The following is a 27,989-nucleotide window of genomic DNA, read 5'->3' on the forward strand; positions in this document are numbered from 1 at the left end:
GATTATCTGTAATAAATTAATATGCTAAAAAGCCACCAATGAATATGGATTATGGACGAGGATGCTAAAGAGACCCTTTCGCCCACTGTGTATGAGAAGTCCCATCTGTAACTAAGTTCTGGAATGTTCTGCAACCTAAAATGACCAGCATGCAAAGTGCTTTGCAGTTGTCAAAAGGCATGCTATTTTAAATTCTCATAATTCAGTGGTAAGTGACACTTAGTATGAAAATAACGTTCTAAAATGCTTCTAAGTCAAATCTGGACATACTGATCTGCACAATTATTTGCTGCAATGCCTATAATTTAAGATTAAATTTATTTTTTAATATGTATTTCAAACCAACATTTCTTCTTTCAGCAAGTCTGTCGTTACTCAGCAAGTCATGAGAAAGGTCTTGTTACCACCTCTCACCCATGAGCAATTCTCATTTTACTGAAATCCGCTAAAGTGCATACATTATTTTCTTCGAGTTATTTATATGCAGTTCTTTCCTTGCATTTGAACTGTGAAGATCGGTAATCATGGCCTTATTAATAATGTCCAGGTCTCCCAAGAATTTGGTAGAACTTGGGTGCCCATTGCAGAAAGCCTTGAGGCTGGTTATGTACAGCGGTAGAACTGTACATTTTCAAGTTAAAAACTCTAAGCACTCATGTCAGGATTGTTGAGGACCACTCATAGCATGAATTTACTTTCCCAAACAAGCAAAGTCAATTCTTAAAAAAAACGCAAAAGCAAGCAGTTTAGAATTCAGAAAACAGATAATGTCTAGAGGTAAATAAATTAAAAGTACAATGTATTCATTTGTTTAATTATAAATACATTTTTCTCTATTTTAACTTCCAGCTACATCTCTTACACCTTCTATCAAAGACCGCATCTGGTAATACAGCCTATTCAAAGTATAAAAAGCCAAAAATGCCAGGTAACTCTTAGTAAGTACTACCATAAATATCTCCCAGATTACATCTGAAGACACAAATAGGAGAACAAGTGTCAAATAAGGGAAAAAAGAACAAAATTTAAACAGAGAAGTTCACTGAAATCTGTACAACAGTAATTTCTTCACAGTAACATAATATACTCCGGCTACCCACATACAGCTGTTTCCACTGAGGAGAAAAGACTATTTTTCTGAAGTGTGGTTGGTAGTAACAATGGTGGCAAAAAACAGGTTTCCAGGTCATTGTACTTGAGAGAAGGCCAGCACCTGTTTGGAGGAATTTATACCACAGAAAAGAAAAACTGTGAAACAATCACGCAGCTGAAATACTACAATTAGTTTAAGGTTGGCAGGTTCCACTGGAACAAACTCTTCCTAGCTAATCTTATTATCTCCCAAGAACCTTTAATGATATCTTGAAAGAAACTGAAGAAGTGCAAACTGACTGCAAAGGGACACAAACGAAAAACTAAGTGTGTTGTATATTTTCAGGCAGCTCTATTTGCCTAACTAAACCTCAAGTCTTAAGTACTGAATTCAGTAAATACACTCCGACAGACTCTCCTGTGGAATTTAAGTCATGTAGCTTTTGAAAACTGATCTTGCCACGGAAATTTCTGTCTGCAAGCCTAGCACTCTTCCAGAAACAGAAGCAGTGCTAGCAGTCCAGGAAGCCTATAGGAAAAAGTAAGCGAGGTATGGTGCTGAGGTCACTGCAATTTCAGAGGCTTTTCAGCCCTTTAGATGACTTCTTTCCAAAATGGTGGCGATCTGAAGATTTCTTCTGCCAAGTCTATAGTATCTCCAAATCCACATGACGAACATCTGGATTCCGTTGCTGAAATACATTTTTTAAAAAAATACATTTTTATTGAAAATATTGAAACACAGTTTTGCACATATATAGTTTTTGCACAAATAACGTATTTCTGGTATGATGTTGGCAACTGGATAAGAAATACCCTTTCCTGGTAACATAGGAACTATTTCAACATTAGAACCATTTCTAAATGAGAAACAGCTTCAACAAACATTGCCCTGACTATATGCAATTTTTTTATCTGACAAATACTTTCAAATATCACAGATCAATAATTTCTTACGCTTTATTAAGTATGAAGTGGCTATCTTGATTTTTAAAAGGCAGTTTGCTTTTATATAAAACCATGATGAATAATGAATAAGATTGCTGAAATAATTTCTTCTACACCACTTTATTTTTATTATTTATAGATTCAAAATAGTCTTCCTATTAAGAAATTGGCATTTTCTGATAGAAACATTATGCATTACATGAACTGTATAATCCACGAGAGGTTTACCAAAAGTCACTGATTTCAAAGTCATCCAGCATGTGAATCTGACTCGCATATTTAGTGAAGAATACTCAAAAGCAGCACAATCACTGAAATCCCTGCCTATACCAAAAAAGACTACTCATGCTTATAAAAAAATTAGTTACAATCCTACTCTTCAAAAACCACAAAGAACTGGATCTGCTGGTGCAAATAAACTCAAATATAATATTTTGGTTTTTTTTAACAGGACCAGTTCAGGAATAGAAACTAAAACTAGCATATTAATAAAATGTAATAATCAAGAGCAGAAACGCTCTTGAGCAGTGTCTCCTGATGACCAGAACGGGCAGTCACGATAAAAAAAATCCCAAAAAGCAGATGCAGCAATATTGCTTAATATTTATCACAGAATAAGCACTCCCTAACAGGAAGCTTAACATTACCTTTAGATCCTTCTCAAGTCTGTCTACTTCAGCTCCCAGTGTGTCAATTATATTCTCACCATGTTTAAGCATGAAGGCTTCTAATTCTTCTAGGGTTTTCACTTGTTGAATTTCCTAGGAAGAAATCAAATTTAAGTGGTTGAGATGAGGAAAAAGAAAGAAAGGAATAACATTACAGAGAGTCCTGACATATCTCACAGCAGGGGAACGAAGCAAGCCTGAACATTTCTAAGCTTTTACCATTTCCTTTCAAAACACCACCTCTTCTTATGTCTCAAAGACACAGAAGAGTAGCATCTATTCAACAAAAACAGCTGGATTACACCTGCACTTGATATAAAGCCTTCTATCTTTAATGATTTCCTCCTTCATTTTCCAAATAAGTTCAGAAAATTTCTTTCATTTTCTAGAAGTTTCTGGGGTACCCCATGCTCACAGCAAGGCAGGGCAGGGTACCCCTGTGTATTCTTTCCGCATTTTCATGTGTTCTTGATATTCCATTACACTGCTTAGTCTGGGCATCACATTATCAGCTCATCTGAAAGTCCACGAGGATTACTATAAATGTTGCTGTAAATTTAGCTCCTCCAAAATATAAAAAAACTTGGAGAACCAATAGGAACTGAGACTAGGAGACCCATACGAGACTGAAGGAATGACGTCAAGGAACACAGGATGCTATGCTGCTACCTCCAAAAAGAACCAGACATCAGAAGCACCAAAGCAGGTATTACAGCATTATGAGTCTTCCTTAGAGGTTTAACACCAAGTTGAATAGAAGCCATTTGCCTTGCAGTATTTCAACCACAGTTTAGATGATACAGCCACAGAATATTTACGACAAATAGGTTATGACTAACATAGAATCATACAGTTGTTTTTGTTGGAAAAGTCCTTTAAGACAATCAAGTTCAACCATGAACTCAGCACTGCCAAGTCCACCACTAAATCATGTCTTTAAGTCATCTACATGTCTTTAAGATGTCATCTACACATCTAAATACCTCCAGGGATGGCGACTCCACCACTTCCCTGAGAAGCCTGTTCCAATGCTTGACAACCCTTTCAGTAATTTTTTTTTTCCTAATATTCAATCTAAACCTCCCCTGTCACAACTTAATGCCATTTCCACTTGCTACTTGGGAGAAGAGACCCCAGCTCGCTACAATCTCCTTCCAGGTAGCTGTAGAGAGTGATAAGGTCTCCTATGAGCCTCCTTTTCTCCAGACTAAACAGGCCCAGTTCCCTCAGACTCTCCTCCTAAGACCTGTGCTCTAGACCCTTCACCAGCTTTGTTGCCTTTCTTTGGACATTCTCCAGCACCTTCAGGTCCTTCTTGTGGTGAGGGGCTCAAAACCGAATGCAGTATTCAAAGGTGCAGCCTCACCAGTGCCAAGTACAGGGGGACAATCACTTCCCTAGTCCTGCTGGCCATGCTATTCCTGAATCTAGCCAGGATGCTGCTGCCCTTCTTGGCCACCTGGGCACACTGCTGCCTCATATATTCAGCCAGCTGCAACCAACACCCCCAGGTCCTTTTTCCCTGGGCAGCTTTCCAGCCACTCTTCCCCAAGGCAGTACTACTGCAGAGTAATTAAATAGGTAATACTTCTTGCGTATACAACTACAAGACAACATCAATTTCTCCACGCCCCTGCTAGTTACTCTAAAGCTGAAGGGAATAATGTGAGCTTGAAAGATATCCCAGCCACAGTAACCTATGACTACGGTCATGGCAAGACTAACAAGATAAAGAAATGAGACTATCTGAATGGCAGCATTTCAACAAATATTTCACAACTATAGAAAGAGTCATGTTGATAGCAATGCTAGCTGAATGAGCTAGTTGTTTAAAAAACTAAATATCAAAAGGCAAACACGACATCAGCCCTTTCCTTCAAACAGCTGAGTCTTGCTGAAACCTCTACAATGGTTTTGTAGCTGACAGGAGGTTACTACATGAAACTACACTGACCTGTGTAAGAAACAGTTGTCAACCTAGAAACCATCAGGAAGAACTTCCCCAATAACACTAGTTGGAAGAACCAGTGGTGTTTGTATGCAATCACCAAAGGGAACAGTGGGTAAGGAACAAAAGCTAACAATGCCTTTGAAAAGATTAGTGTACTGAACAGCTGCAACAGCAAAGTAACTGAGACTTGGGACATAAACCCAAGGTCTGTAAACCATAACACTGTATCGTTAGCACCCAAGGCAAATGGCTCTGCCAAAGCAGATGCTTATTCTCATGTGACAGGCTTCCAGTTTCAACTAGAGATCTTGTAATTCAATAAAAATATTATTGGAAGAATTGTGTTCTCATCAAAATTATTTTGGACATATCTGTATTATCTAACAAAAAACTGAATTTAAAAAAAAATCTACCCTGCTCCTACCCAGCCCGTAAGTGTCCCTGTCTCAGCAGCATATAATATGACTCTGTTCACAGATCTTTAACATTCTTACACAAAATGAAAACATCTGCAATCCTTCAAAATTAAGAAGTGGAGTATCTCTCACCTACTTTAAAATCTTTGTTTTAGACATACTTGAAATTGGAAAGTAAATATCAAATACTGCAACTTACAAAATACTTTTTTAACCTACTTGTAGCAGCTGTTCAATGTCTTGCTTTTCCAGGTAAGAACGAGTAACAACCCGTCCATCAAAGTCTACTTCTGCTTTGAATCTCACTTTGCTCATTCCCATGTCTGTGGCTTTAACATCATGAATTGCTCTGAAACACATAATTTTAAAGAAAATGTAGAACATAAAATGAACAACTAGCTAGTTTGGCTTCTGACATTAACAATATTGTCACAGTAAAATGATCCTGTAAATTTAAAAGGCCACAGCCTTTGACTAACATGTCCGCGTTTTGACACCACACACTTCCACTAAATACTGATTAATATTTAACCAGTTATACCACTTCCACAGGTATCTGCTACATCTACAAGTGGCTCACTGCAATAAAGACAAACTACGAGAAGCACTGCAGACTTAGAACTAGATTAACACTAAAAAAAAAAGACACCAACCCATCCCACAATAGAAAGCAAGAACCTCCCTATTTGGAGTTAAACTTTTAAGGTCAACTTACTTGCTACTGCACAAAAGTTTTAGTGCATGTACATATACACGACACTACTTAACAATCTTAAAAGTATCCTCAATTCTGAAGTAAGGAACCAAAAAAATATATTGTCAATTACTGAAAGCATACATTGCAATTATAGAAGTGATGTTTCCTAGATAACTACAATTTGTAAAGGCATGACCTTTTGGAGAATTTTCTATTCTAAGTTATATTTTATATAAGAAAAAGATACAGATATTGTGTTTGGAAATAATTTTTAATCCTACTGAATTATTGATCACAACTAATGGCAATACAGCTGTTTGTAAATGCTGAAAATGTATATTTATTTAAAGGCTCCTACTAGGTCTAGAACATGAATGCTGCAATATGTTCTGTTTTTCTATAGCCGAGGTTTGCTTCAGTTTGCAAGATAAACTCTGTAATGTGTGAATAAAGGTAATATACAGCACTCTGTTTTTCAGGGACAGTAAGATATGAAGAAACCCAGGACCCAGACATACTGTCGTGCATTTCAACAGTGGAATAAACAAACTAAAATCATTAAGTAAAATAAAGTAAAATACTCTAGGGGTTTTTTCCTAATTAGATTAACACAAGCTTAGTTTAACTTTAAAGCCAAGTAGAATCTAAAACTGCCACTGCACAATAAATTTCTCTACTATTCCATCAAGGCTGGAAAAAAAAAAAAAGTGTAGACTAAAATATGGGATATAAATACTAAATAGGTTTCAATTTTAAAAAAATATTTCTTCTGTACGCAGAACAAGTGTGTAAGGTTGACTCTAGAATATCCCAAAGATTCTGGTTTTATTAACTAAAAAATGTAATCTTGACATTTTTTAAAACTCTAACACAAAATCTGGATTCAGCCCTAAAACTCACTTGATGGAAAGCACAACACTTTTTTTTCCCTGTTTGTTTTACTAAGTTGTGCAATTTCACAGCATCTTTACACTTAGCATGTCCTTTATCTCTTCCCAGCTAGAATTTTCTCCTCCCAACTAGAAACATTTCTTCTCATTTGAACTTTTATAAATCAGAACCAGCTTCACAGGTGATGAAAGTGAAAGGCCTGTGTTTCAGAAGTAGCCTGCTAGAGCCAACAGCTGACAAAGAACAGAAGGCAGAAGTGTAAGATGAAGTCACAGGAAAGTTCATTAAATATTTCTTGTAGTACTCAGTGTGGAGGGATAAGCACACTAAAAAAGAAAGAGAACATGAACTAAATACAGAGACACTAAAAAATACATCTTAGTAAACATTTAAGCAGATTAAAAGAACTACCAGCTTACTGGTAGTAATAGAGAATTTCCAGCTCCAATAAAATTTACACAGCTATTCTGTGGGAAACTACCAAATCAGAACAGTACTTGCTGGAATAACCCAGCTGGCATCAAACTACCTCCTCACACATCACGGTATTTAAGATAATAGATAAGGTTCAATGAGGGTTACTAAAGAGAAACTGAATGTGATTCAAGAATGTTGAAGATACATCAAGTGCCTATCAGATCCAGACAAGAAGATACAAGAGATTCAAGATACCCATTAAGCAGTAACCTGATAATATTCAGTGGAATGATGCATGTTCTGGAAATGTGAAGAAAAAAGTCTACCTCACTGCTTAGAATCTGTTCAGGAAAGATAAGACAGTGAGTCAGGAGGAGAAAGTTTACTAATAATTCAAAAATACAAATACATATGCCCAAACTTAAGCTGCAAAGCTTGCTCATGGAAGCTTCTGGATGCCTAGTATACACCATCAATTCAAACCAGTGAAAAGACGAAGTTTCACGTGGATGAAAAACTTGTTGGAGGACATCAAGTTAGTGGCTTGAGCCATCAGTTGTAGTAAAGTAAAAATTAAAGGTGAAACTGTCACTAAGAATAGTTTATGCCTAGGAATCTGTGATCACATTCTATAAGAACAGAATCAGGACAGTGTGATCATATATTTTATATATTTTATTTCACAGTCCTGAAAGCTAAGATGAACAAAAAGATTTAGGCACCAAAGGTTTGAATGAAGAGTTAAGAATGGACTGTTTGTATAGCAAAAACTAAGATCAAATAATTTTCCAACTGAGAACAATTCTGATACCTCATTCTGGTCCACAAATGCAATAAGGGCTACAACTAGAAATTACCAAGCAAAATGAAAAGAAAGGGAAAATAAAAAGCCATGAGCCTAAAAAGAATAAATTATTAAGTCCAACACACTGATAGAAGCACAAAAAAAGGCACTGCACACAATACAAACCAACAAGTTTTAAGTATAAAAAAAAACAAAGAACAACCTGGGAATACACTTGCTATCAGAAGGAAATGGTAAAATTTTTACTGATTATACATAATAAGCAGAAACATGCAATAATAATTGTTTTCTTGATCTAAAAAAGCCAAACAATATATTGGTACGAAAAAGCATTTCCCTATTAGTAGCTAAGAAGCATACTGGATGTTTAAAAGGAAGAAATTATTCCCATTCAGCAGGCTCCATAATGTGCTTTCAAGAATATAAAATGAAAAGTAACTGTGAAGGTCAATTAATTTTTCATTCTGCAATACTGATGAAATTTTTTTTTAAAGGTAGATTAACAACACTGCCAAAACTAAAGAAAGCAAATCAGGCAATTTAACTAAATACAACTTCACCTTTCAGCCTAAGGAAAAATAGTGGAACAAGTAGGGAAAAAAATAATATATTAAGAGTATGAATTCCATTCACTAAGCTTTTAGAGAATGTCTTGTCAAACAACCCTTTGAAAAAATATATTAAAAAATAATCAAGACTTAGCTGATAAAAACATCAACAACATAGATTATTATTTTAGGAGTACAGTAGTTAATATTGTTTGATAAATCAAATGCTTTAAAATTGGCAGCAGAACACGATGTTCAGGCAAGGTATTGCTGGAATAGTAAGTTCAGTGACAGTGCTGCTGACAAGGGCAGGGGGAGCAGAAATCAGAACCTCTGTATCCTTTGGTCAATTTGGATCTAAAATACCTTCTGCTAAATACTAAATGATTCCTTGATATATTCCTTTCAGATTTGGCAGAACACATCTGGAAATAAATATTGCAAAACCTCCCTGAAAGAACAAAGGAGGACTGTTCTGGGAAGCAGTAACTGCAAAAAGGATTGCATTGAGAATTTAGATGCAGTTTGATAGCTGAAAAACCTGAAAGGTTGAAATAAAAAGAGTAAATATTAGTCACAGCTTTAGACCAAAACTCAGAAGCTTTTTCTTTTACATGTGATGTCAATAGGAAAAAATTTAAGAGTAGGACATTCTGCTACACAACTCCATTCAAGAAAATGGAAAGTCTGAATGTTGAGGAAAATGCTGAAACTCTACTAAACCCAAAGCTATGTTGATGAAAATCCACAAGTAGCTTTTTAAAGAAATACTTGATGCTACAAGACTTCCTCATTTTACAGGAAAAAAATGAAAACAAACCAATCACAAAACCTAACTAACCAAAGGTTGAAATAAGAAAAAATAGAGTACCTTTTCCCCCAGATTGTGACTGTTACACACAAGGGCAATATATTTTTACATCTCCAAGAATTCCAAGATCAAGACCACATGTCTTATTAGAAGACTTAAGTTAACCAAACTCAAGATACTAAACTCATTACAGGAATAATTCTGTTAAAGACAAAGTGTGCACTAAAAGAAATCAAAATGGGTAATGTAATGGATCTAAGAAAGGTATCACTCAAGACAAAGCAGACACAGAAGGTGCTGCAAACAGAATTATGAGAAGTACCTAAATGTACCAAGCTCAGACCCTTAAGAGAAACATGCAGTTTCTTACAAAGTCTTAACTTTTTATTTTTCATGTCTTTTAAAAATTGGTTACTTCTTTTGAAAAAAAATATCTACAGCAAGAAAGAGATTAATTAAGCCTGTTCTGTTGAGAAGTTTTAGCCATCTACAAAATAGAATATAATACAAAACGGTCCTTGGGACAGGAGAAATTTTATTATTCCAGCTTGAGACAAGCAAAAGCCACCTGTGGACTTTAGAAAAAGTAGTACAGAAGTCATGTACAAATAATCATGTGAACTCACCAGCTTTAACACAGCACTGTTGATACACTCCACAAAGACACCACTATTTAACAGAGTTTAGTTACTGATGTGAAAATTCTAACACAATTCTATTCCAAAATAGGAATCTTGTTTAGCTTCTGGAATGAAGGGCATAATGTTCAAACCTGTTGCTTGCAATGGAGATGATGCAGCACTTAACACCAGAATCCTTGAAAGAAGTTATCTAATGGTCTTGTTTTTATTTTCCCCTACAGAGTTCAGTAACGACTATGAATAAGAAAGTACTAAAATATTCCAGCTGATTTACGCAGAAATATATTCCTGAATAATGATTAAGAAGAAAGTAAGTTTTGCTTCTAAGTCAGGGTTAATAAGGTTAGAGTAAGCTAGAATAGCTCTTTAAAAAGCCTTTAAACAAGATTTGAGGGTTAGAGAGCTACAAGCTTATTTCACTACAAATTGCAGATTACCAAAGAAAGAGAAATTACCATCGAGTTTATTCTGTAAGCATCTAACATGAAGCATTTATTATATCATAAAATTACTTGCAGCACTTCGATGCCAACTGCTACAAGATTCCAGACATTGAATATTAAAAGTAACAATTTAAATATTTAAAGTACTTAGATTCTTACCTTACTACAGGATCACTTTCCAGGAACTCGGTGAGTCGCTGCACTTGTTCAGGTTGAATAGACCGTCCCAGTAGGGCCTCAGTGTTAGTGTAGATTAGAAATGCTGACACAGTTCCCAGCAAAGTTCCAACACCTAGTGATCCCACACTATCATAATAAGGGTTTCCTAAATGAGACATTTCAAATTAATTTCACAGAGCATTTCTGAGATTGTTTTGGGGAGTTTTTTTTATTTCGATTTTTGGTGGAATGTTTTGTTTGTTTTGGGTTTTGTGATTGTTCTTTTTAATGCACTGGCAATTCTTTCTACTGCAGAACAATAGGAAGCTGGAAGAAAAAGAAAAAGTCTCAAGTCCCTCCTTTCCCTCTGCTACTCTTGTCTCCTGCAAGACTAATAAATGAGAAAACTCTTTTCAGCTGTTTTTTTTAAGTATAGATTTACCTTTATTAATATAATACTATATACAGTTAAACACAGGTAGTAGCACAGAAGTCTGTTCTTTTATCAGTAACTCAAAAACTTGCATGTATTAACCACTTCTGGAATAAAATACTTACTATATGTTTTACAACACAGTCACTCATATTCACATTTGTAGAAACAGTACTGTATTTTTAAGTTCATGAAGGAAACCAGTGATGGAACAAAAAAACTGACTTCTACATAAAAAAATTAACCTTGCAATCAACTCTTTAAAAGCCACAAAGAAACAAAATTACTGTATTTACTTTTTTTAAACAACTGAACAGCCAAAACCAGTACTTAAAAAAGGATAATCTTCCTTCCTTAGAAAACTTCACTGTGTAGCAAAGTGGCCATATAGATCAACCTGCCTGCCTGAGTTAGGATTCACACTGTTCAGAAGCAGCTATTGTAATCTGAAGACAACACTAACACCACCACTATGTCTCAAAAGTAAGCAAAGAATCTCTTAAATCCTCCCCACATGAACATGAAGCTGCACACCATTGAATAAGTAAGCTCGAATTTATTAAGTATGAGGCAAAACTTTACCTGTTAAAGAAGTCAGGCCCATACAGGTAGCAGCCACAGCCACACTCAGAACTGCTGCAGCGTCCTCCAGTAACACCACATTAGTACTAGGATCACGACTCTGCACAACTGCGTATACAGCAAAAAATTACTTTGGAAAGCTTAGCTTTACTACATTATGTACAGTACTTAACACGCTACAGCAACAACTTAAGAGAAAAAAATTCTGTAAGTATTTTTTGCATGCACACACATTTCAGAACAAGAACAAGCCCTATGCCAACTATGAAGTTGGCACCAAAATGTTTGAAAAATTTAAAGGGGCATTTATCCTGAAAAATGCAAGTAGTTTTGTAAAATTATCTAAGTAGTGCTACTTAAAACAACAGGTTTTCACCTAATCTGTAAAATGTATTTGCTACTATAATATAAAACATATCAATAAGGGTAAAGGGAAAACAAACAAAACTGTTTCTATCATTATGCAAATACTAGTAAATAGATTCTGTTTTAAATAAGCACATACCTTATTGCTATAAGGACACATACCATATTGATAAAATGACAGGCCCTTGGCTCGAGCACTCTTGCGAATTTCATTTATAGCAACCAAAAGGGTAGCTGAAATAACACCAAAGTAGTTGCTGAAAATGGTTAGAGGAAAAAAGACTTGTTTCCATTTTGAAAAGAGGGAACTTTTCTTTATATCATAGCAAGAAAGCTTTGATCAATACTTTGAATAATGACAACTCATAAAGTTACTTTCTTTTCTACATGTGTCTGTTCCATACATACTGGAACAGTTACATTCCATGATAGTTTAATACCAAGAAGTCATTCTACGTATTCTTTCCAAATTATGTGTTCTTCAACCTCTTATATAGACAGATCAGAGAAAAAGGTTTCCCACTTTTCTGTTTGTTTACAACATGAGTATTTGCAACAGAGCTCAAAACTTACTGTGTAATCAAGGACCAGTTATTACTGTAATTACACACATCATATTCTTAGAGATTGTGAATAACAGAAATATTTCTTGAAACTGCATACCTCCTTCAGACACCAATGACCCTGCTAAAATGCAGTATGCCTGTATGAAAAAAAACACAAGCTCAATTATTATGATATATGCATATTTGTACAGATCTCTTCACCACAGACTATCCAAACACAGCATTCCAGAATTTCATTACCTGTGTCATGTAGCTGTCCCTGAACAGAAGGCAATCAACAACATTTGAATTACACAATATATTGCAAAATAGGAAAGGAGATCCTTTTGGGGGGTGTTAAGATGTAGGGTTTAAAGAACAGCTCATTCTACTATAAGATCAGCTATAATTTAACGTTGGTTTTTTTTTAAAGCACATTCTCATTAATGATGGCTTGAGTTAATTGTGCTGGGATTCAAAGTGACTCAGGAAGCACATTTCAGACTGTGCCATTATCTTCTGTTAAGTCACCAGTGTTAGATACAGTATCAAACAAGATTAGCTTACCCAGAGAAGAGATTCTATAGGATGAGGGTGGAGCAAACCTATGATCCCATGATACCAAGAAAGTCCTGCACCCATCATGAATATGCCCACCCCACTGATCAGGGAGGCAATATAGCGCATGTTTGTGAAACCATACCTAGATGAAAATAAAGAAAGTGATTTTAGGAAAGCAAGATTCTCTATCTCTTCAAACATATCTACAAGTTGTTTCCATTAATTATGTTTTAGTTCATTATCATATCACTGGGCATTTATTTATAACAAAGTTGCTAAATTCAACCTAGCCAATTAAAAAAAAAAGGCCTAGAAAAGGCTATCCAGTACATGCAGAGAGAGCAAGAATACCTATTTTTCTAATTCAATTTTAATCAAACTATTTACACTGCTGGTATTAGCTCTCATTGCACAGACTGAGGATTTTACTACTGAAAAAAAAACCCAAAACATTCATGTCACTTTTACATTTTATTGAAATGCTACTTCTAAATGAAAACTCTAGCCTTGCAGGCAGCCAGTCTACATATTTTATAATGTTAATTTAAAGGGAATAAAATTTGTGACAACTTTAAGAAGATTAGTTAATTGCAGACATCCAATGCTTGCAAATTTTAAGAGCAGTGGGAAGAACTAAAGCAATAATAAAAAAATAACTTTATTCCTGTTTTTGGAATTAAGTGCTACTATAATCAGTACATTTCCTTAGCATTGTTTAAAAAACAATAGCACAAAAGACTATATTACGAAAGAAGGGGAGAAAAGTGAGAGGGGAAGAAGGTAAAATTAATATTTAAACATATTTAGGATTAAAATATATTTCAAATTACCTTATTATCTTAATGAATAAAGGCTTAACTGTAAATTAGACATATTTTGAACTAGTGCTTATAGTATGAATGACCTGCCAAACAGGTGAAGTGTATAGCAGACCTACCAAGAAAATACAATGGAGAGTATAACTTTTAACTGTCATGAAGTTGTAAAAACTTATCAATAATACCCCTATTACTCAGACAAGAACAAAGAGTAGTTTAAGCCAAACACATGTCCTTCAGATAAAAGTAGCTGCCTTGCAAAGAAGCACTTTGTTGAAAATAGGAAGAGGGCAGTATTTATTTCTTTTTTAAATCTTGTCATTCATGTAAATAGTGTTTAAAAAAAAAGTAAATCTACCCATTGGAAGAGGCAGAAGAGCCCAGAATGACTTATATAAATAATGTCAGTTAAAATAATCATTATTATTTCTTTTATTCTTTTTTATTTCTTTTTTAAATCTTGTCATTCATGTAAATAGTGTTTAAAAAAAAAGTAAATCTACCCATTGGAAGAGGCAGAAGAGCCCAGAATGACTTATATAAATAATGTCAGTTAAAATAATCCACACCAAAAAGCATACCACAAAACAAACAAATCATTAAATGTGACATGCATCAAGCCACTGAAGGTACAACTTCTGCAGTTTGGAATAAATCCCTTTTCTTATTTTATATATTGTTATATCAGAAACAACCCATTTCCAAATTGATACTAAACAGCAGACTGAAAAGAATAAGGTGACACACACAGAAGAGCTGATCTTACTCTTATATATAATTATCAAAATCATTATTTACTCAAAAAGCTTACGGATGACTAGGGTCAGGCGTCCTTGCAGACTGACTGATGCCCAAAGCTAGCAATGCCTATTTAAGACAAAAGAAAAAAAACTTTAGGTTAAAAAAAAAATAATTAAACACATTTAGAAACATTCTATACCACTGAATGTGAAAAACAAATGTGGATGCAATTTATTGATCTGCTCATATGCTTTGTTACTGATATTTTATTACAGTTGGAATATAATCTTCAAAATCTACCACCCCCAAAAATTGTTAATGATACTTCTACATATAACATAAAGGCAATTACATATGGTGTGTATACATAATTACTGTTCATTTTAATTTTAGAATTGCAACCAACAGTGAATGTTAGTTTCAATCAAAACTGTTGCCTCTGATTCAATGTGAAGGAATAAAGTTGTTAAGAACAAAAAGGTATTTAAATTAATCCCTCTCGAAGATAAATTTTATGGAGACTATGGTGATGGCATACTGTGATTAAAGCAGCAATTTTACACTGCAGCTTCCTCCACTAGTGAACTCCGAATTTTTCAAACTAAAGAAACATATTTTGAAGAAAAAAACCCTCTTGCTATGCAAATGATCTGTTTGAAATGTATTTAATTATGCATTTATTAAACTACTGATGCAGTAAGTTACAAATTTAGACCTTAATTTTGCCCAGGGGGGTTGTCATCAAGGCCAGGCTGGATGTGGCCTTGAGCAACCCAATCTAGCGGGAGGTGTCCCTGCCCATGCACGGATGTGGAACTAGATTATCTTTAAGGTCCCTTCCAAGCCATTCTATGACATGATAATTGTTTTTGCACACTAATATTATGTGCCCAGCTCCCAGTCTACCACACCACTTATCAAAGTAAATGTGCCAGGTATGTGGCTACCTGTGCTACAAGACCTTGCTAAAGAAGCCTAGGAATAGAAAACGAAACTAACATACACAAATTCTCACAATTATTCTACCAAGCAATAACAGACAGGAGAAGTATTTTGAATTAACATTTAACCAAAATAAGAAAGAGGTATACTTTGTACATCATCTTAGTTTCAAGTCCCATAAAGTAGCTACATATAGTTCTGCTTACTACAACTTCTCTCTTTCAACTCATTTCTAAAAATAAAAAAAAAAAACCCTAAGAATCTACATTCTAGCTTGTTTAGTTCTTACCTTAATAAAATGAAAAAACACCCAATAAATTAAAGTTAAAATTATCTGGAGGGGCACTTAATAATACTCTATGATAACCAATACACCATTCTTGTCCAGGAGGGGCATGGAGCAAGGTAGAGAAGAATGAGCATGTAACCCAAAGATATTTTGTCATGCCACCACTTCCTAAAGATAAGGCTGATCAACTTATGCATAGGCATAGTGACAAACAAAATTAAGCCTATCCTTGGACATTTTTTCTAATGTTTGTATATTTGACTAATATTATAACTCATTTAACCTTTTCTGGTGCACTTCATATTGATAGTTATAGGGAAAATAAATTGCAACTACAGTACAGATCAATTATATGAAAAAAATAAGTTTAGAAAAATAGTTACAAAAAAAGAACAAAAGTAATTGGGGCAGGTGGTTTGAAATAATGTAGATGGATTATAAAATACTATTATATTCACAGAAATACTAGTCCAAACATCATTCAAATAGATTTAAACTTAGAAGTTACTCTTTCTAGACTCCTGCATTTAAGGCTTCTAGACTTGGTCAATTATTTTACTGTTAGCTTATGAACCCTCCATTAAATTACTGGCATCAATAGAAAAAAAAAAAAAGAGCACCTTTTAATAGAAACCACTAGTTTAAACCTCCAGTTTGGGCAAGTATTTGCAACATAGTAACAACTGTGCACTCAGATTGGGAAACAGCAGAGAGCGCTCTGGGCTTCGCAATCTTTTTAAAACAATGTGAATTTCTGACAAAATATGCTTTCATCTGCCTACAGTTTAATAAAAACTGTATGTAACAACAACATCACTTTGTGAGATTCCCTTTTGTCTCCAGGAAACTAAAAAAATACAACTTCCCTCCACAGCACGTACACAGAGCTTCTCACCCTTTGGGCAGGCTTTGTCATCTGAATGACTGAAACTAGAAATTCTTTAGTATTACAGTAAAACACAAAACCACCCTCTCCCAAGCTAAACTGTTTATTAAAAAAAAACACCTTTTAGCCAGTTTGGCCTCAAAATCATTTAAACGGTCATTAGACTAAGCACTAGCTTTTGTCCTCCTAGAATACTACTATTTCTTCTAGGAAGCATGTACATCACAAAACAATGCAAAAATGCTCACAGGTGTTGAACAGGAAGAGCACTGTAAATTCATACAGCAGCAGAATCTTAAGACTCATTTTTAGTAAGAATAGTGGCTTATAAACTTGGGATTCCTAGGCTTCCATACAATGCTGATGTTATCTATGAGCAAATTTTGTAAAAGAAAAACAAGTATCGGCCATGCTCTCTAGTCCTCCTAAATAAAAGATTGTTTTCAATTCTCTGGTTCTTACTATTTAGACAGTATAGGCAAACCAAGAAATATTTATAGCTTGAATTATTGCTTTCAAGCATAATACAACTACTAGAAGTATTTGGCTTAATTCCTGAAACATTATTACAAGTGCTAACTTAAGCAGAAGGGAAAAAACACTCACCTGGTTACATGTGTCTGCTAAAGAATGTATGGCTTCTGAAAACATACTTGCAGAACCCGTGTAAACCCAAGCAAGCAGCTTAAAGAAAAAGTTCAAGCCATTTCTGAAAACAAAGAGAAAAAAAATAAGCTAAGGAACAACAGAACATTTGGCCTTTAGTATTTCCAGCAATACCACAAGTGCTGTATATGCATGCAAACGCATCTGCCAGCAAATGGTGGAACCAAGCATGGGGTCTAATCATTACAGATTTGTACAGCCAGACAGGCATACACATTTTCTGTATGATTACTGTTAAAAAGCCCTTTCAGCTAAACTTGATATGTAAAGATATACAATTTATTTTTCCAAAGTTGTTAATTTCTAAGCAGTCCTGCGTAAGTTACACTTCCTGAAAACTATCATCACATTCACAAGTCAGAATAACTAATTCCCTACCAATGGCACCACCTTCTAACACTGGATAGTAAGGCTCCCCACTTCAATCTCAGCTTGGGCAATTCCCAGTAAGGTACAAACAAAACAGACAGGAAAACGAGGGTGTCATTAGACTACACAGTAAGAACTACCTATGGAACTTTTCCATTAAGATGGCCAGCGTGATTTGTCAAGTCTTTTTTAGGTTAAGAGGTCACTGGAGTAAGCATTGTGTTACATTGTACAGAGGAAGGAACTCTTACCACTAAAATTTGACTCTACATGCTCATTTCAAAAATCAATTATCAGAATCAGTAGGCTAATTATTACAATCATTGTGAAGAAAATCAGACTAGAATATTACAACATTCTCCTCTATTCCCTTCATAATAAGGGAACTCTTGAGTCCATTTGCTTTAAAACAGGACCTTTAGTTTAGCTTCATTCAAACTTGTAAGATACGTAATAGGCAAAAGCCTCCTAAAATGTCCCTTTTTCCGTTAGAGAAGAAAACAGCTGAATAAAAGCAAAAAGAGAAAAGTTAATTATTTCCTGTTGGTAATATGGAAGATTTTTTTAAAGCACATTAAAAGCTTTCTCTGAAGAGGGAGCAAGAAAAAGGACAACTTCAAATGTATGCCTCTCCAAGTCCTTAAAAAATTTAATTTTTACTTTAATGAACTGCTTAGTCTGATCAACGTCAAAAAATTTTATCATCTGTACTCAGATATATTCTATCCCTGATTTCTAGATATTGATTAGTGTATTCAACTGAACTGTCTCATCAACAATTAATAATAAATCTATTAACTTTGGTTATAGTGACACAGTTATTTTCAGCTGGAATATACACAGTTCTCATTTCCAGGAAAATAAAATTTTTTTTTAAACTTACATGCAAATAGCTACCATTACCACCTTCCCTGGTCCCTTGAAAAACATAGCTGCTGCACTGGAGCGTGGCTACATAAAAAAATAAAGAGATTATTAAAATAAAATAAACAAATATTGATTTCTTGAAAGGCCCACCATACAAACTATTAAATAAAAACTTTTCATTGCTCTGTACTGCAAAAGTGAACCTACAGTCCTTGTAATTTACTACTGAAGGCTCACCCAAACTTCAGTTGGGTCTAACATACTTCTACAGATGCACAGTTATAAAAAGGATACACAACAAACAAAGCCTCCAGCAGGGGCCACTGCAACCATATGGACCAAGAGCCAGCTGTGCAAAAGATTAAGAAATCATCCTACCAAGGAAGAGCACCTGGGTGTAGAGAATGGGTCTGCTTAAGCAAAGAAAGGCTAGCTGGGCATGGAGCAAGGTGTAAATATTTTGGGGTTTTTTCCTTAAAAACCCTATTTAATTTTCTTTAAATTAACAAGATATGTACTATACATATTTATAGGCTATAGATTAAATCACAACTACATCTGCAATTTTGTTAAGAAGGCACTTGACTAAAAAAAAAAAAAAAATCCTTACTGGTGGATTACACTGCCACAGTTGGAGCCCACTTAAACTGGCATCAAAACATTTACCACTGCATTACAGTCAGAGATATATCTGGTATCTTACAGTGCAAATACATATTCCACTACCGTTCAGTTAGTTAAGCTTATGCAAATATTTCACAGCTTTTTCCATCAAAAGATTTCATAGCATATCTTGTGGCATTTTTCTAGCCAAACACTTTAAAACATCTCTTACCTTAGTATTTCCAAAGAACTCCTTGTATTCCCACAACAGCCTTTGGTTTCTAAATAGATCTGCAATATAAAATTATCATGAATACATACTAATAACCAGTAGTTTAAGGACCTAAATTGAATTTTTTTATGTAGCACCCAACTTCTAGTAAGAGGTACACAATCTGCATGAAAAACTCTTCTGGTATTGTTAATCAGAAACATATTGTTGTGTACTTATGCAAAATGCCAGATAGATACAATCTTATGATCCTGTCATTGCCATTTCTACCAACAAAGGATGATACACAGAGGCAAAAACTCCAAATACTCCCCAAAAAATCCAGGTATTTTACTGCTCCCTCCCATCCCTTAACCACAAAAGAGAGGAGAGGGAGGGGGAAGGATGTCTCTTAACATCCATATTTTTCTACCCATTAATCATGTTCAGTAACTTCAAAATAAACATTGTTATATTACAATATCTAAAAGTTGTAGTGCTAGATTCTCCCCTCCAAAGTTATACAAAATAAATTATACACAATCATTTAAATGCACTAAAACAGCCAGTGGAGTATAAAAATAATTTGTAAAAAAAGGAGTTACCACTTCAACTATACAATGTATATTATGACTATGAGTATGCTATTACGACTGAGTAGTATTTTTTTTAATCTCATTTTTTATGTCCAAAAATTATTCTACTGGACACTAAACATTTTGAAGCTGCCAACTGCATTCTCAGTACAAACACAGGTACCTTCACAAGGGACTGCAGCTCTAGCCTCTTTAGTAGGAGGGTGTTCCAGTGGCACAGAAGAAAATTAAAAGACCTCAAATTTTAAGGGGCATAATTGAAATCAGTACCTTGAAGCAATATTGCCTCTCCTATGATTTTAACTGACTAGACAGAGCAAAATCCATTACAAGCTACTGATCTGACTGTACTTGTTATTGACAATACCTGAAAGGATGACAAAAATAATTTTAAGCAAAAAGATGACTCGAGGTGTTCTGAAGAACAAAGGTAAGCAGAATTCATTTCAGAGGAAAAATAATTGAGTAGCACTGTGATACAAAGAATCAAATTGGTTTTAAGTATTTTCAAAATTCTCAATTAAAAAAATCCAAAATCATTGAAGATATTAGTTATAATTGAAAAACAGAAAGCCCCCCCCAAAAAAAAAAAAGACTATTGAGAGTATATTATTGCTAAATCAAATAAATGGTAAACTGTAAGATAGTAAGACCCCTGCATAGATGGCAATGCATTAGTCTAACACTATACTATAAAACCTTATAAGTAACTGCTAATTCCAAATCTGTATTATCTCAATGAAATAACACACCATCTAATGTGTTTGTAACAATCACACTTCACTGTTTACACTTGAAATTATTTGAAAACTCTATACTCACTTTCTCTGTACTTGATCTCTGCTTCTTTACGGCGTTTCCTTTCTCTAGCAAGTGCCTCTGGACTACCCCAAACTTCAAGAGACCTGCACAGAGTAAAAGTAACTTAAGAATGGCTCTATTTAGGCAACTTCTTTTCAATTTGGCTACCTTATAAATTCCTTTCCTAAAAGCAGAGTATCACATCATTCTTTCTGATAAGAAGCCATGCAGATTACTTCACAGAATAAAAAGCTGGACAAGGAGCTGAGAACAAGTACTTAATGTTTGGACACATGAAACATGCTCTGATTTTTTATATACATCATGTAATTATTACAACAATTAGGATATAAAATGTTTTCAGATAGAAAATTAAAGACACTCTTGCTCTTTCACGTTGTAAACCTGACTTCTAAAAGGTTTTCTTTTCTCTCTGATAATCCACTTTAAATGATCCAAGTATTTTCCTTCAGAAAAATGTTCTTACTTTGCCTCTACATCCGATCTCAGGTACACAGTGAAAGTCTCAGTGTCATCATGGGGGCTTCGTCTTTTAATTTTCCTCAGCTGGTCTAAATCACTAAGGAAAGGAGAGAAACAGTTTAATGCAAGAAAAACTCCATATTGTTCTGATTTTGCTTTTATATCTGAGTGATCCTCCACAATTCTGCAGTACAATTAATTAATTTGCAGTACTAAAAAGCCTGAAGTTGTTTACTGGAGGCAAACAGAACAGATACACAACATGAAGCAAGTGATCTCTAAGATGCTATTGCAAGCCACTATGTTTTCCACACTCTGAAGTCCAAATCATATTCTCACACTATGAAATACTATACAAAGTAACAGAACATGGAATAACAAAACATCCAATGAATGACCTGCATTTAATTGAAATGTGCAAAATGCTAAACATGGCTTAAATGGAACTTGACAGTCACATGATGTGAAAAGTTAAGAAATTTAACCTCAAAACCTACACACCCAGCACAAACTACAAAACACAGGAGATTACAAAACTGCTTGGGGGAACAGATAAATTGCCAATGCTGAGCAATACATGAGGGCACCTACATTGAGAAGCAGCAGGGAATTTTTTTTCCTATTTTTAATTTTTTTAATACAATTTTAGCCCAACCAATTATCTAGTCCTTTTTTCTTTTTCACCCTCCGCCCCACCAACTTTTGGTCAATCTAGCAAAATTTTAGATGGTTATTTCTTTTCACAAGCCAGTTATGACACAAACATGGCAGAGGACTAAGCATAATTTGTCACTGGATTTTCAGCAAAAAAACAAGTCTGGCAACATACAATATATGTAAAAACTGGGAAGAAACAGCAACAGGATAAAAAGTAATAAAGCTGCTAATCCTTTAGATTTTATACGGGTCACACAAAAAACATGCATGAAAGCCTCAACAATAGTGATACTTTGTAAGATCTGGGGGTAGGCTTGGCACATAGTAAAAGGCAGTAAATATTAATCAAGTAAACACAGGTTATGATGACCCAGATATTTTATTCTGAATTACAGACCTCACGTAACACGAATTTCCCATTGACTTTTCAGAGATGTTCATATCAAACCATCACAAACCCAAAATGCTGAAACAAGTTATTTGCGATTCCCCTCTATAACTGGCTTCTCAAGATGTGGACTCCCCTCAACTAGATTCATGGTCACATAAGCACAAATAAATTAGTTTAAGAAGCTACTACAGAAGCTACAACAGAACTAAACAAGAACTAACTTCACCCACTTTTGATTATGTATACCACAAAAACATTTAGAAAACGTTGCTGTGCAAAATCACTCTACAATTACAATTGCTTTTGAAGCACATACAAACAAATATTCAAAATTTAAAATTTAACTCAAACCCACCATACCTGGATTTCAGACAAAACTCATTTATTGCTCTGACTCCAGTGATGAAGTTATTCTGTGTGTATTTTGGTCCATACTCTCTTTTTTTAAGGACTGCTTTCACTTAAAAAGATAAGTAAGCAAGTTAAGTTAGTCATGGAGACTACAGCAGATACTTCAAAAGGTAATTGAATCTAGTGTCATATCATGATACCTTTATGTGGAGATCTGAAAAACAATGTCAGCGAGATCGAAAATTTACAGTGAAAAGACTGTTCTTCATTGTGGAAATGAGTACGCATAGAATGATTAACCTCCAAAAAATGCTACTTGCTAAATTGTAGTTTATGGCTCTCAAACATCCCACACACTTAACTGCCACTGTCAGCTACTTCTCCAACTTTGATGTCAGAGATGGTGTTTGGCTACTAAGATAGTATTCAAATATGGCAATTTGGAAACCCTTACTCTAGCAACTGAAGCGGCATCATAAAGTTCCATTTGCTTTTTTTTTCCCCAACACTTAACCAATTCCAGCTTCTGCAGATAAGATTTTTTATTACCTTTGCAGACTACACAGTGAACTGAGACAGACTTACACACAGTTTTTTCTCAACTACTACTTTCAAAATTTGCACACTTAATATTGGTCATAATTACAAATATACATTATTTATTTACAATGCTTTATATGTCTAGAAGATGTACCCTTATCAGATTTTCATGCATAAGGAAAAGAATACCACACAGTCAGAAAAAAGGATAAATGGAATTTTAAATTTATGCCACAATTTCCTATCTTACATAACTTCATCTTATATTCAAATGCAAGTCACTACACACTCACTTCCATTAAAAATATTATGCTTACTGGGAGAAAAGTTACAATTGCTGAAGGATGTAGCATTAAAGAACACAACTGAAAACAAAAAGCTCAAACAAGACTTATGAACACACACGAACTTCTTCAATGTAACAGGATTGACAGGATTTCTAATGAGTTCAGAACTTCTCATGTCACAGGATACTTACAAAAAGATATTGCCTTTAGAGACTTGGAGAAAAAAAAATCCCAAAGCTTTACACTGAGTTCTGAAAGCTTAAAGGCAAAATATATTGCTTGACACTTAACAAGGCACTAACACTACAGATACTAATATTCACCATAATAGTCTGATTTCTGTCATCCAGTTTGAACTTAAACAATTTCTAAGTACTTGAGTAATCACTTTCATCCCACAGTGCTCCTGAGTAAAGGTGATAAAAAAAGAGATTTCCTAAAAACATTCCACCGTATACTATGGTTAGAACAGGATGAACATTTTTAAACAAGAATGCTTCCTGTCTTTTCCTATTTAAAACAGATACCCATCCAAAGAACTTGAGGATTTATCAAACACCTACTAATCCATCTTTCAGGAACACAGGTAACTGTCACAAAAAGATAATGCCATAACCAACTGCACATTGCAGAGTACTTCAACAATCCTAGCCCTAGCTCAAATCAAACTGGCAGTAAATGTGGAGGGAAAAAAATAAATCATTTTGGTATTGCCAAGAGAATGATGAAGTCAAATAAAAGCACAATTTTTTAAGATTAGTGATTCTTTAAAAATGTTATTGTCTAGTAATACTTGGATCAATAAGTTTAAGTCACAGCAGCATCCAAACACTAGAATTTCATTTTTAGACACTACCAACTTCTAGACATAAACATGATTCCTTGCTTGTCTAAAATGTACAGAGGCAAAACTCTGAAAGACCTATTTTTACAATTATTTCAGGCTAATTTCTACAGTCTACTTTGTATGTTGCCCCTGCATGCATATGCTGACAACAGACCAAAGAATCTTATATAAATGATGCAGACAAAAGCGTACAGAAAATACAGAGACAGACACTAATCTCATCTTGTTACGAGTATTATGTTTGAAGTTTCTTTAAATGTGGGGGAAGATAGGAAGGAATTCTGATGCAACAGATAGCCTACTCAGTCCCTTCCATTCCAGAGATTTTTTTTAACAGAGCTTAAAGAGAAGTTTCTATTTCTATTTTGATCAAATTCCTTCAATACATAGAAGGCTAGGAGTCATCAAAAGCACAGGGGGTTTTAACAGCATAATTCTCATGGTAACAACACAGAAACCATTGGAGCGAAGATGGAGAGAAATCAAGTCATTATAGAAGCAGAAAGAAAGTTATGCTCTTATTTTATCCACATATGTTTTTAAACAATGTAGCTAAACACAAAAGCATGTATTTACTACAGGCACAAATGAAAACATTACAGGACTCAGATTAGGCAGTTCATGTGGTCAAAATATATTTAGAAGCAACACTGATTAGATTAACTCAGCAATAAGAAGGAACAGAGGAAGACTTAGAACAAGGAACAGGGAAAGATCAAGTATTCAGCCTAGCCACATGAAGCCCAAGATAGTGAACGGACATGCCCAAAAATGCGCAAGGACAGAGTGTGATAACAGATGAGCAAGCAAACTTACCTGTTCCTGCCCAAATGAAACAGTTGAAAACAGACACAGAGGAGTGAGTAACTAGAAGGAATACTATTATATTTTATTTTTCCAAAATCATTTGCAAACAACTGGGTACCAAACAAAGTTGACACACAAGAGTGTTATTCACATAACTTCTTAGGCAGTTGAAGAGGAATCACAGTTTCCTCAGATGTATCTTTTTTGACTACTAGCAGGCAGTTGTCAAGTTTCAATGCTTACCTTTCACTTGGATTGGCTCTTTAAGGAAAGACTGTTTCTGGCCTGCATTGGTCGTATCTTGTCCTGTAAAATAAAAATCTCACTGTATATATGGATGTACCTACTTTTCTTTTTACTAAAGAGCTTCATGTATATGTAAGAATATATCTTCATATTGCTTTCCACCCTGACAACTAATAAACAATTTTGCTACACTTTAACAGATCTCTCGAAAAAAAAAGAAATAGCAAAGAAATAAATAACAAAATAAGACATTTAATATAGCATTGATCAGTATCTCCTAGTAGCTTGCAGAAGAGCCCCAGCATACTTGAGAAAGTATTGAGTTTTTAAAAAATAATAAAATTACCAGTGTACTTAAACTCTGGGGCAAGTTTTATGCAAAATTTTATTTTAGTAAACAGAATTAATTCTATATAGTTTATAGCTGCTGATCCCCCGAGTCTCACAGAGCTTTCAAGCTGTATTTCAATTTTAAGGGACTAAACCTTTTCCACTTGAAAAAGTTTAACTCCTTAAAATACAAAATATTTAAACTAAAATTCACAACTACTGTGTCACAAGTCAGAGCTTGAATTAAAATAAATAAATAAATTTAAAAGTATTTTAGCTGGTTTTGAAATTTGAGAATACAACTCAATGAAAAGCAAATAAAATATCATTTACAGTCCTGTTAAATAAATCTTAATATTTGGAAGATAATAAATTCTAGTAATTCCAGTGATATTTCTACTTAAACATCAGAAATATCAGTTGAAAATACAAATACTGTATTCCTATCTCATATATCTTGACATAGCTCTCAGAACAAAAAACTTCTGATTCTAACACACAGAACCAACATACCCACTCTTCTGTCCCCTAACAATACCTAACATTGGAATTTTGCAACACATCCACAGTCATTAACAGAATTACAACTGACCTTACTAAATGTCCTATTAAAAAAAAACCTGAAGATTTTTCAAGTAGATTTGTGTAAATCAATAAGATACTCATAGCTTACCATGCTACTCAAATTATTCAAAGGTTAGATATTCTTGAAGCTTGGAGTACATAACTGTCTTTCCATAAGGCACTTATTGCTCTAACAGCAGCTGAGGACTGAGGCTAAGAACAATCAAAGTACACTTTCTTGGAAAAAATAACACTTACAAATTTACAAAACTGATGCTATTACCCAACAAATACAGCTGGCCTATAAACAGCTAGCATTCCTAAAACAGTCATCCCTATCAGTTATTGTCTGACTTTAAAACAAAAGCAAAAAAAACCCCAAATCTTTTCCATCCTCTCCTTACCTAAAACACCAGGCAGCCAATCTATCAATATTCATTACAAAACACTTAATCTGAGATTGCTTAGCAAACACTGACCAGTATCTTCTTTTCAAAAACTGCATGCAACCATTTACGTCCTTAAAAGAAATATCATCAACACTATTTAACAGGAGATGGGGTCTTAAGACTGCAAAGAGGGGTGGGGGGGAAGACACAAAAACATTAAGACATGTCTATGCATAGAGATCCACATACAGCAGGTAACCTTTTAAAGTTTACAGACTGGACAACATCACAGTGCATCAGTAAAGGAAAAAATATGGAATACTTCAATTCACAATTACTGTTTTTCAGACAAGCAGGGGCTGATATGAGAGAACTTTCCAGATTAATATATTACCATTTTCAATACCACATTAACATGAAAAGCATTTCCCAATTTTACTGGCAAAAAAAATGGAGATCCAAAAGAGATCAAGTATTTACGAAATAGTTAAATTCCTTGAGGCTGTGCTGCCACAAAGGGCAGCATCTCTCCACCAGCCATGTCAGAGGCAGTGAGCAGGATCAGCTTACTGATCCATCCGACCTCTGCTCAAGCTCTGCAAAACAAGCAAGCTATTAATTTTTCACAAAACAGGACTAAACATCATTAATGCCACCATAAGAGAGGGAGTAATCAGACAGGGGTGGTAGAAGGTTGAAACCCCTTCAGATAACAGTCAAGAATTAAACTCAAGACAGTTGTGAAAGCAATAATGCTAGACAATCTTCACATTCAATTTTCAACTGCACATTAAAAACCCAGAAAATACCAACAACTACAACTGGCTTTAAAGTCTTTCACTGTATTCAGTCACTCTCCCGCAAGAACCTCACCCTCTAGCAACCTTCTTCAGTTCAAGACTTTCCAAGAAGCATAAACGGTCTTAAGCATTATCCTCTTTTAAATTTCAGACTTACAAAGCAACATCTAATTGTTACACTTAGAACAACACAGATGCCCACAAACAACAAATATTAAGAATTCTGTAACTGTACTATCACACAATTGGGGAAAAAAAAAAGTTTGCAATTGTTAAATACATTTAGTTTTTACATTTCTGTAAAAACTCTTTATTTTTGCTTAGGACTACCTGTTCCAATTTTTTGCAGGTTTTCTTTAGGGGTTGATCCACTTGTATCTTCTGATCCAAGATCTTTTTTCTGACCATTGGAGGTATAAACTCTCACTTGCCTCAACAACTGCACAGGCAAACGATTGCATTGTAAAATATAAGACAGACTCCCACTTTTCATTGAAGCTTGCCATCCTAACGGGGAGAAAAAAAAGTCTGTTT

The 27,989-nt window shown here is 34.7% G+C and overlaps 1 protein-coding gene across 1 annotated transcript; it reads right to left on the reverse strand.

Moving 5' to 3' along the window:
* Window positions 1-1,233: 1,233 nt before the first annotated feature.
* On the reverse strand, window positions 1,234-27,989 carry SLC30A9 (solute carrier family 30 (zinc transporter), member 9). The gene is made up of 17 exons (XM_010006093.1): window positions 27,786-27,989; window positions 25,370-25,432; window positions 22,655-22,754; window positions 21,251-21,343; window positions 20,785-20,867; window positions 19,388-19,446; window positions 18,569-18,636; window positions 17,257-17,359; window positions 14,604-14,659; window positions 12,981-13,116; window positions 12,532-12,571; window positions 12,031-12,102; window positions 11,503-11,610; window positions 10,488-10,653; window positions 5,295-5,424; window positions 2,688-2,801; window positions 1,234-1,784 (listed from the first exon to the last, which is right to left on the reverse strand). The coding sequence occupies exons 1-17, from the start codon at window positions 27,946-27,948 to the stop codon at window positions 1,740-1,742; spliced, it is 1,599 nt and encodes a 532-aa protein (XP_010004395.1). The 5' UTR covers window positions 27,949-27,989; the 3' UTR covers window positions 1,234-1,739.

The sequence above is a fragment of the Chaetura pelagica genome, unplaced genomic scaffold, assembly GCF_000747805.2.
Source record: "Chaetura pelagica isolate M959 unplaced genomic scaffold, ChaPel_1.0 scaffold189, whole genome shotgun sequence".
Lineage (NCBI taxonomy): Eukaryota > Metazoa > Chordata > Aves > Apodiformes > Apodidae > Chaetura > Chaetura pelagica.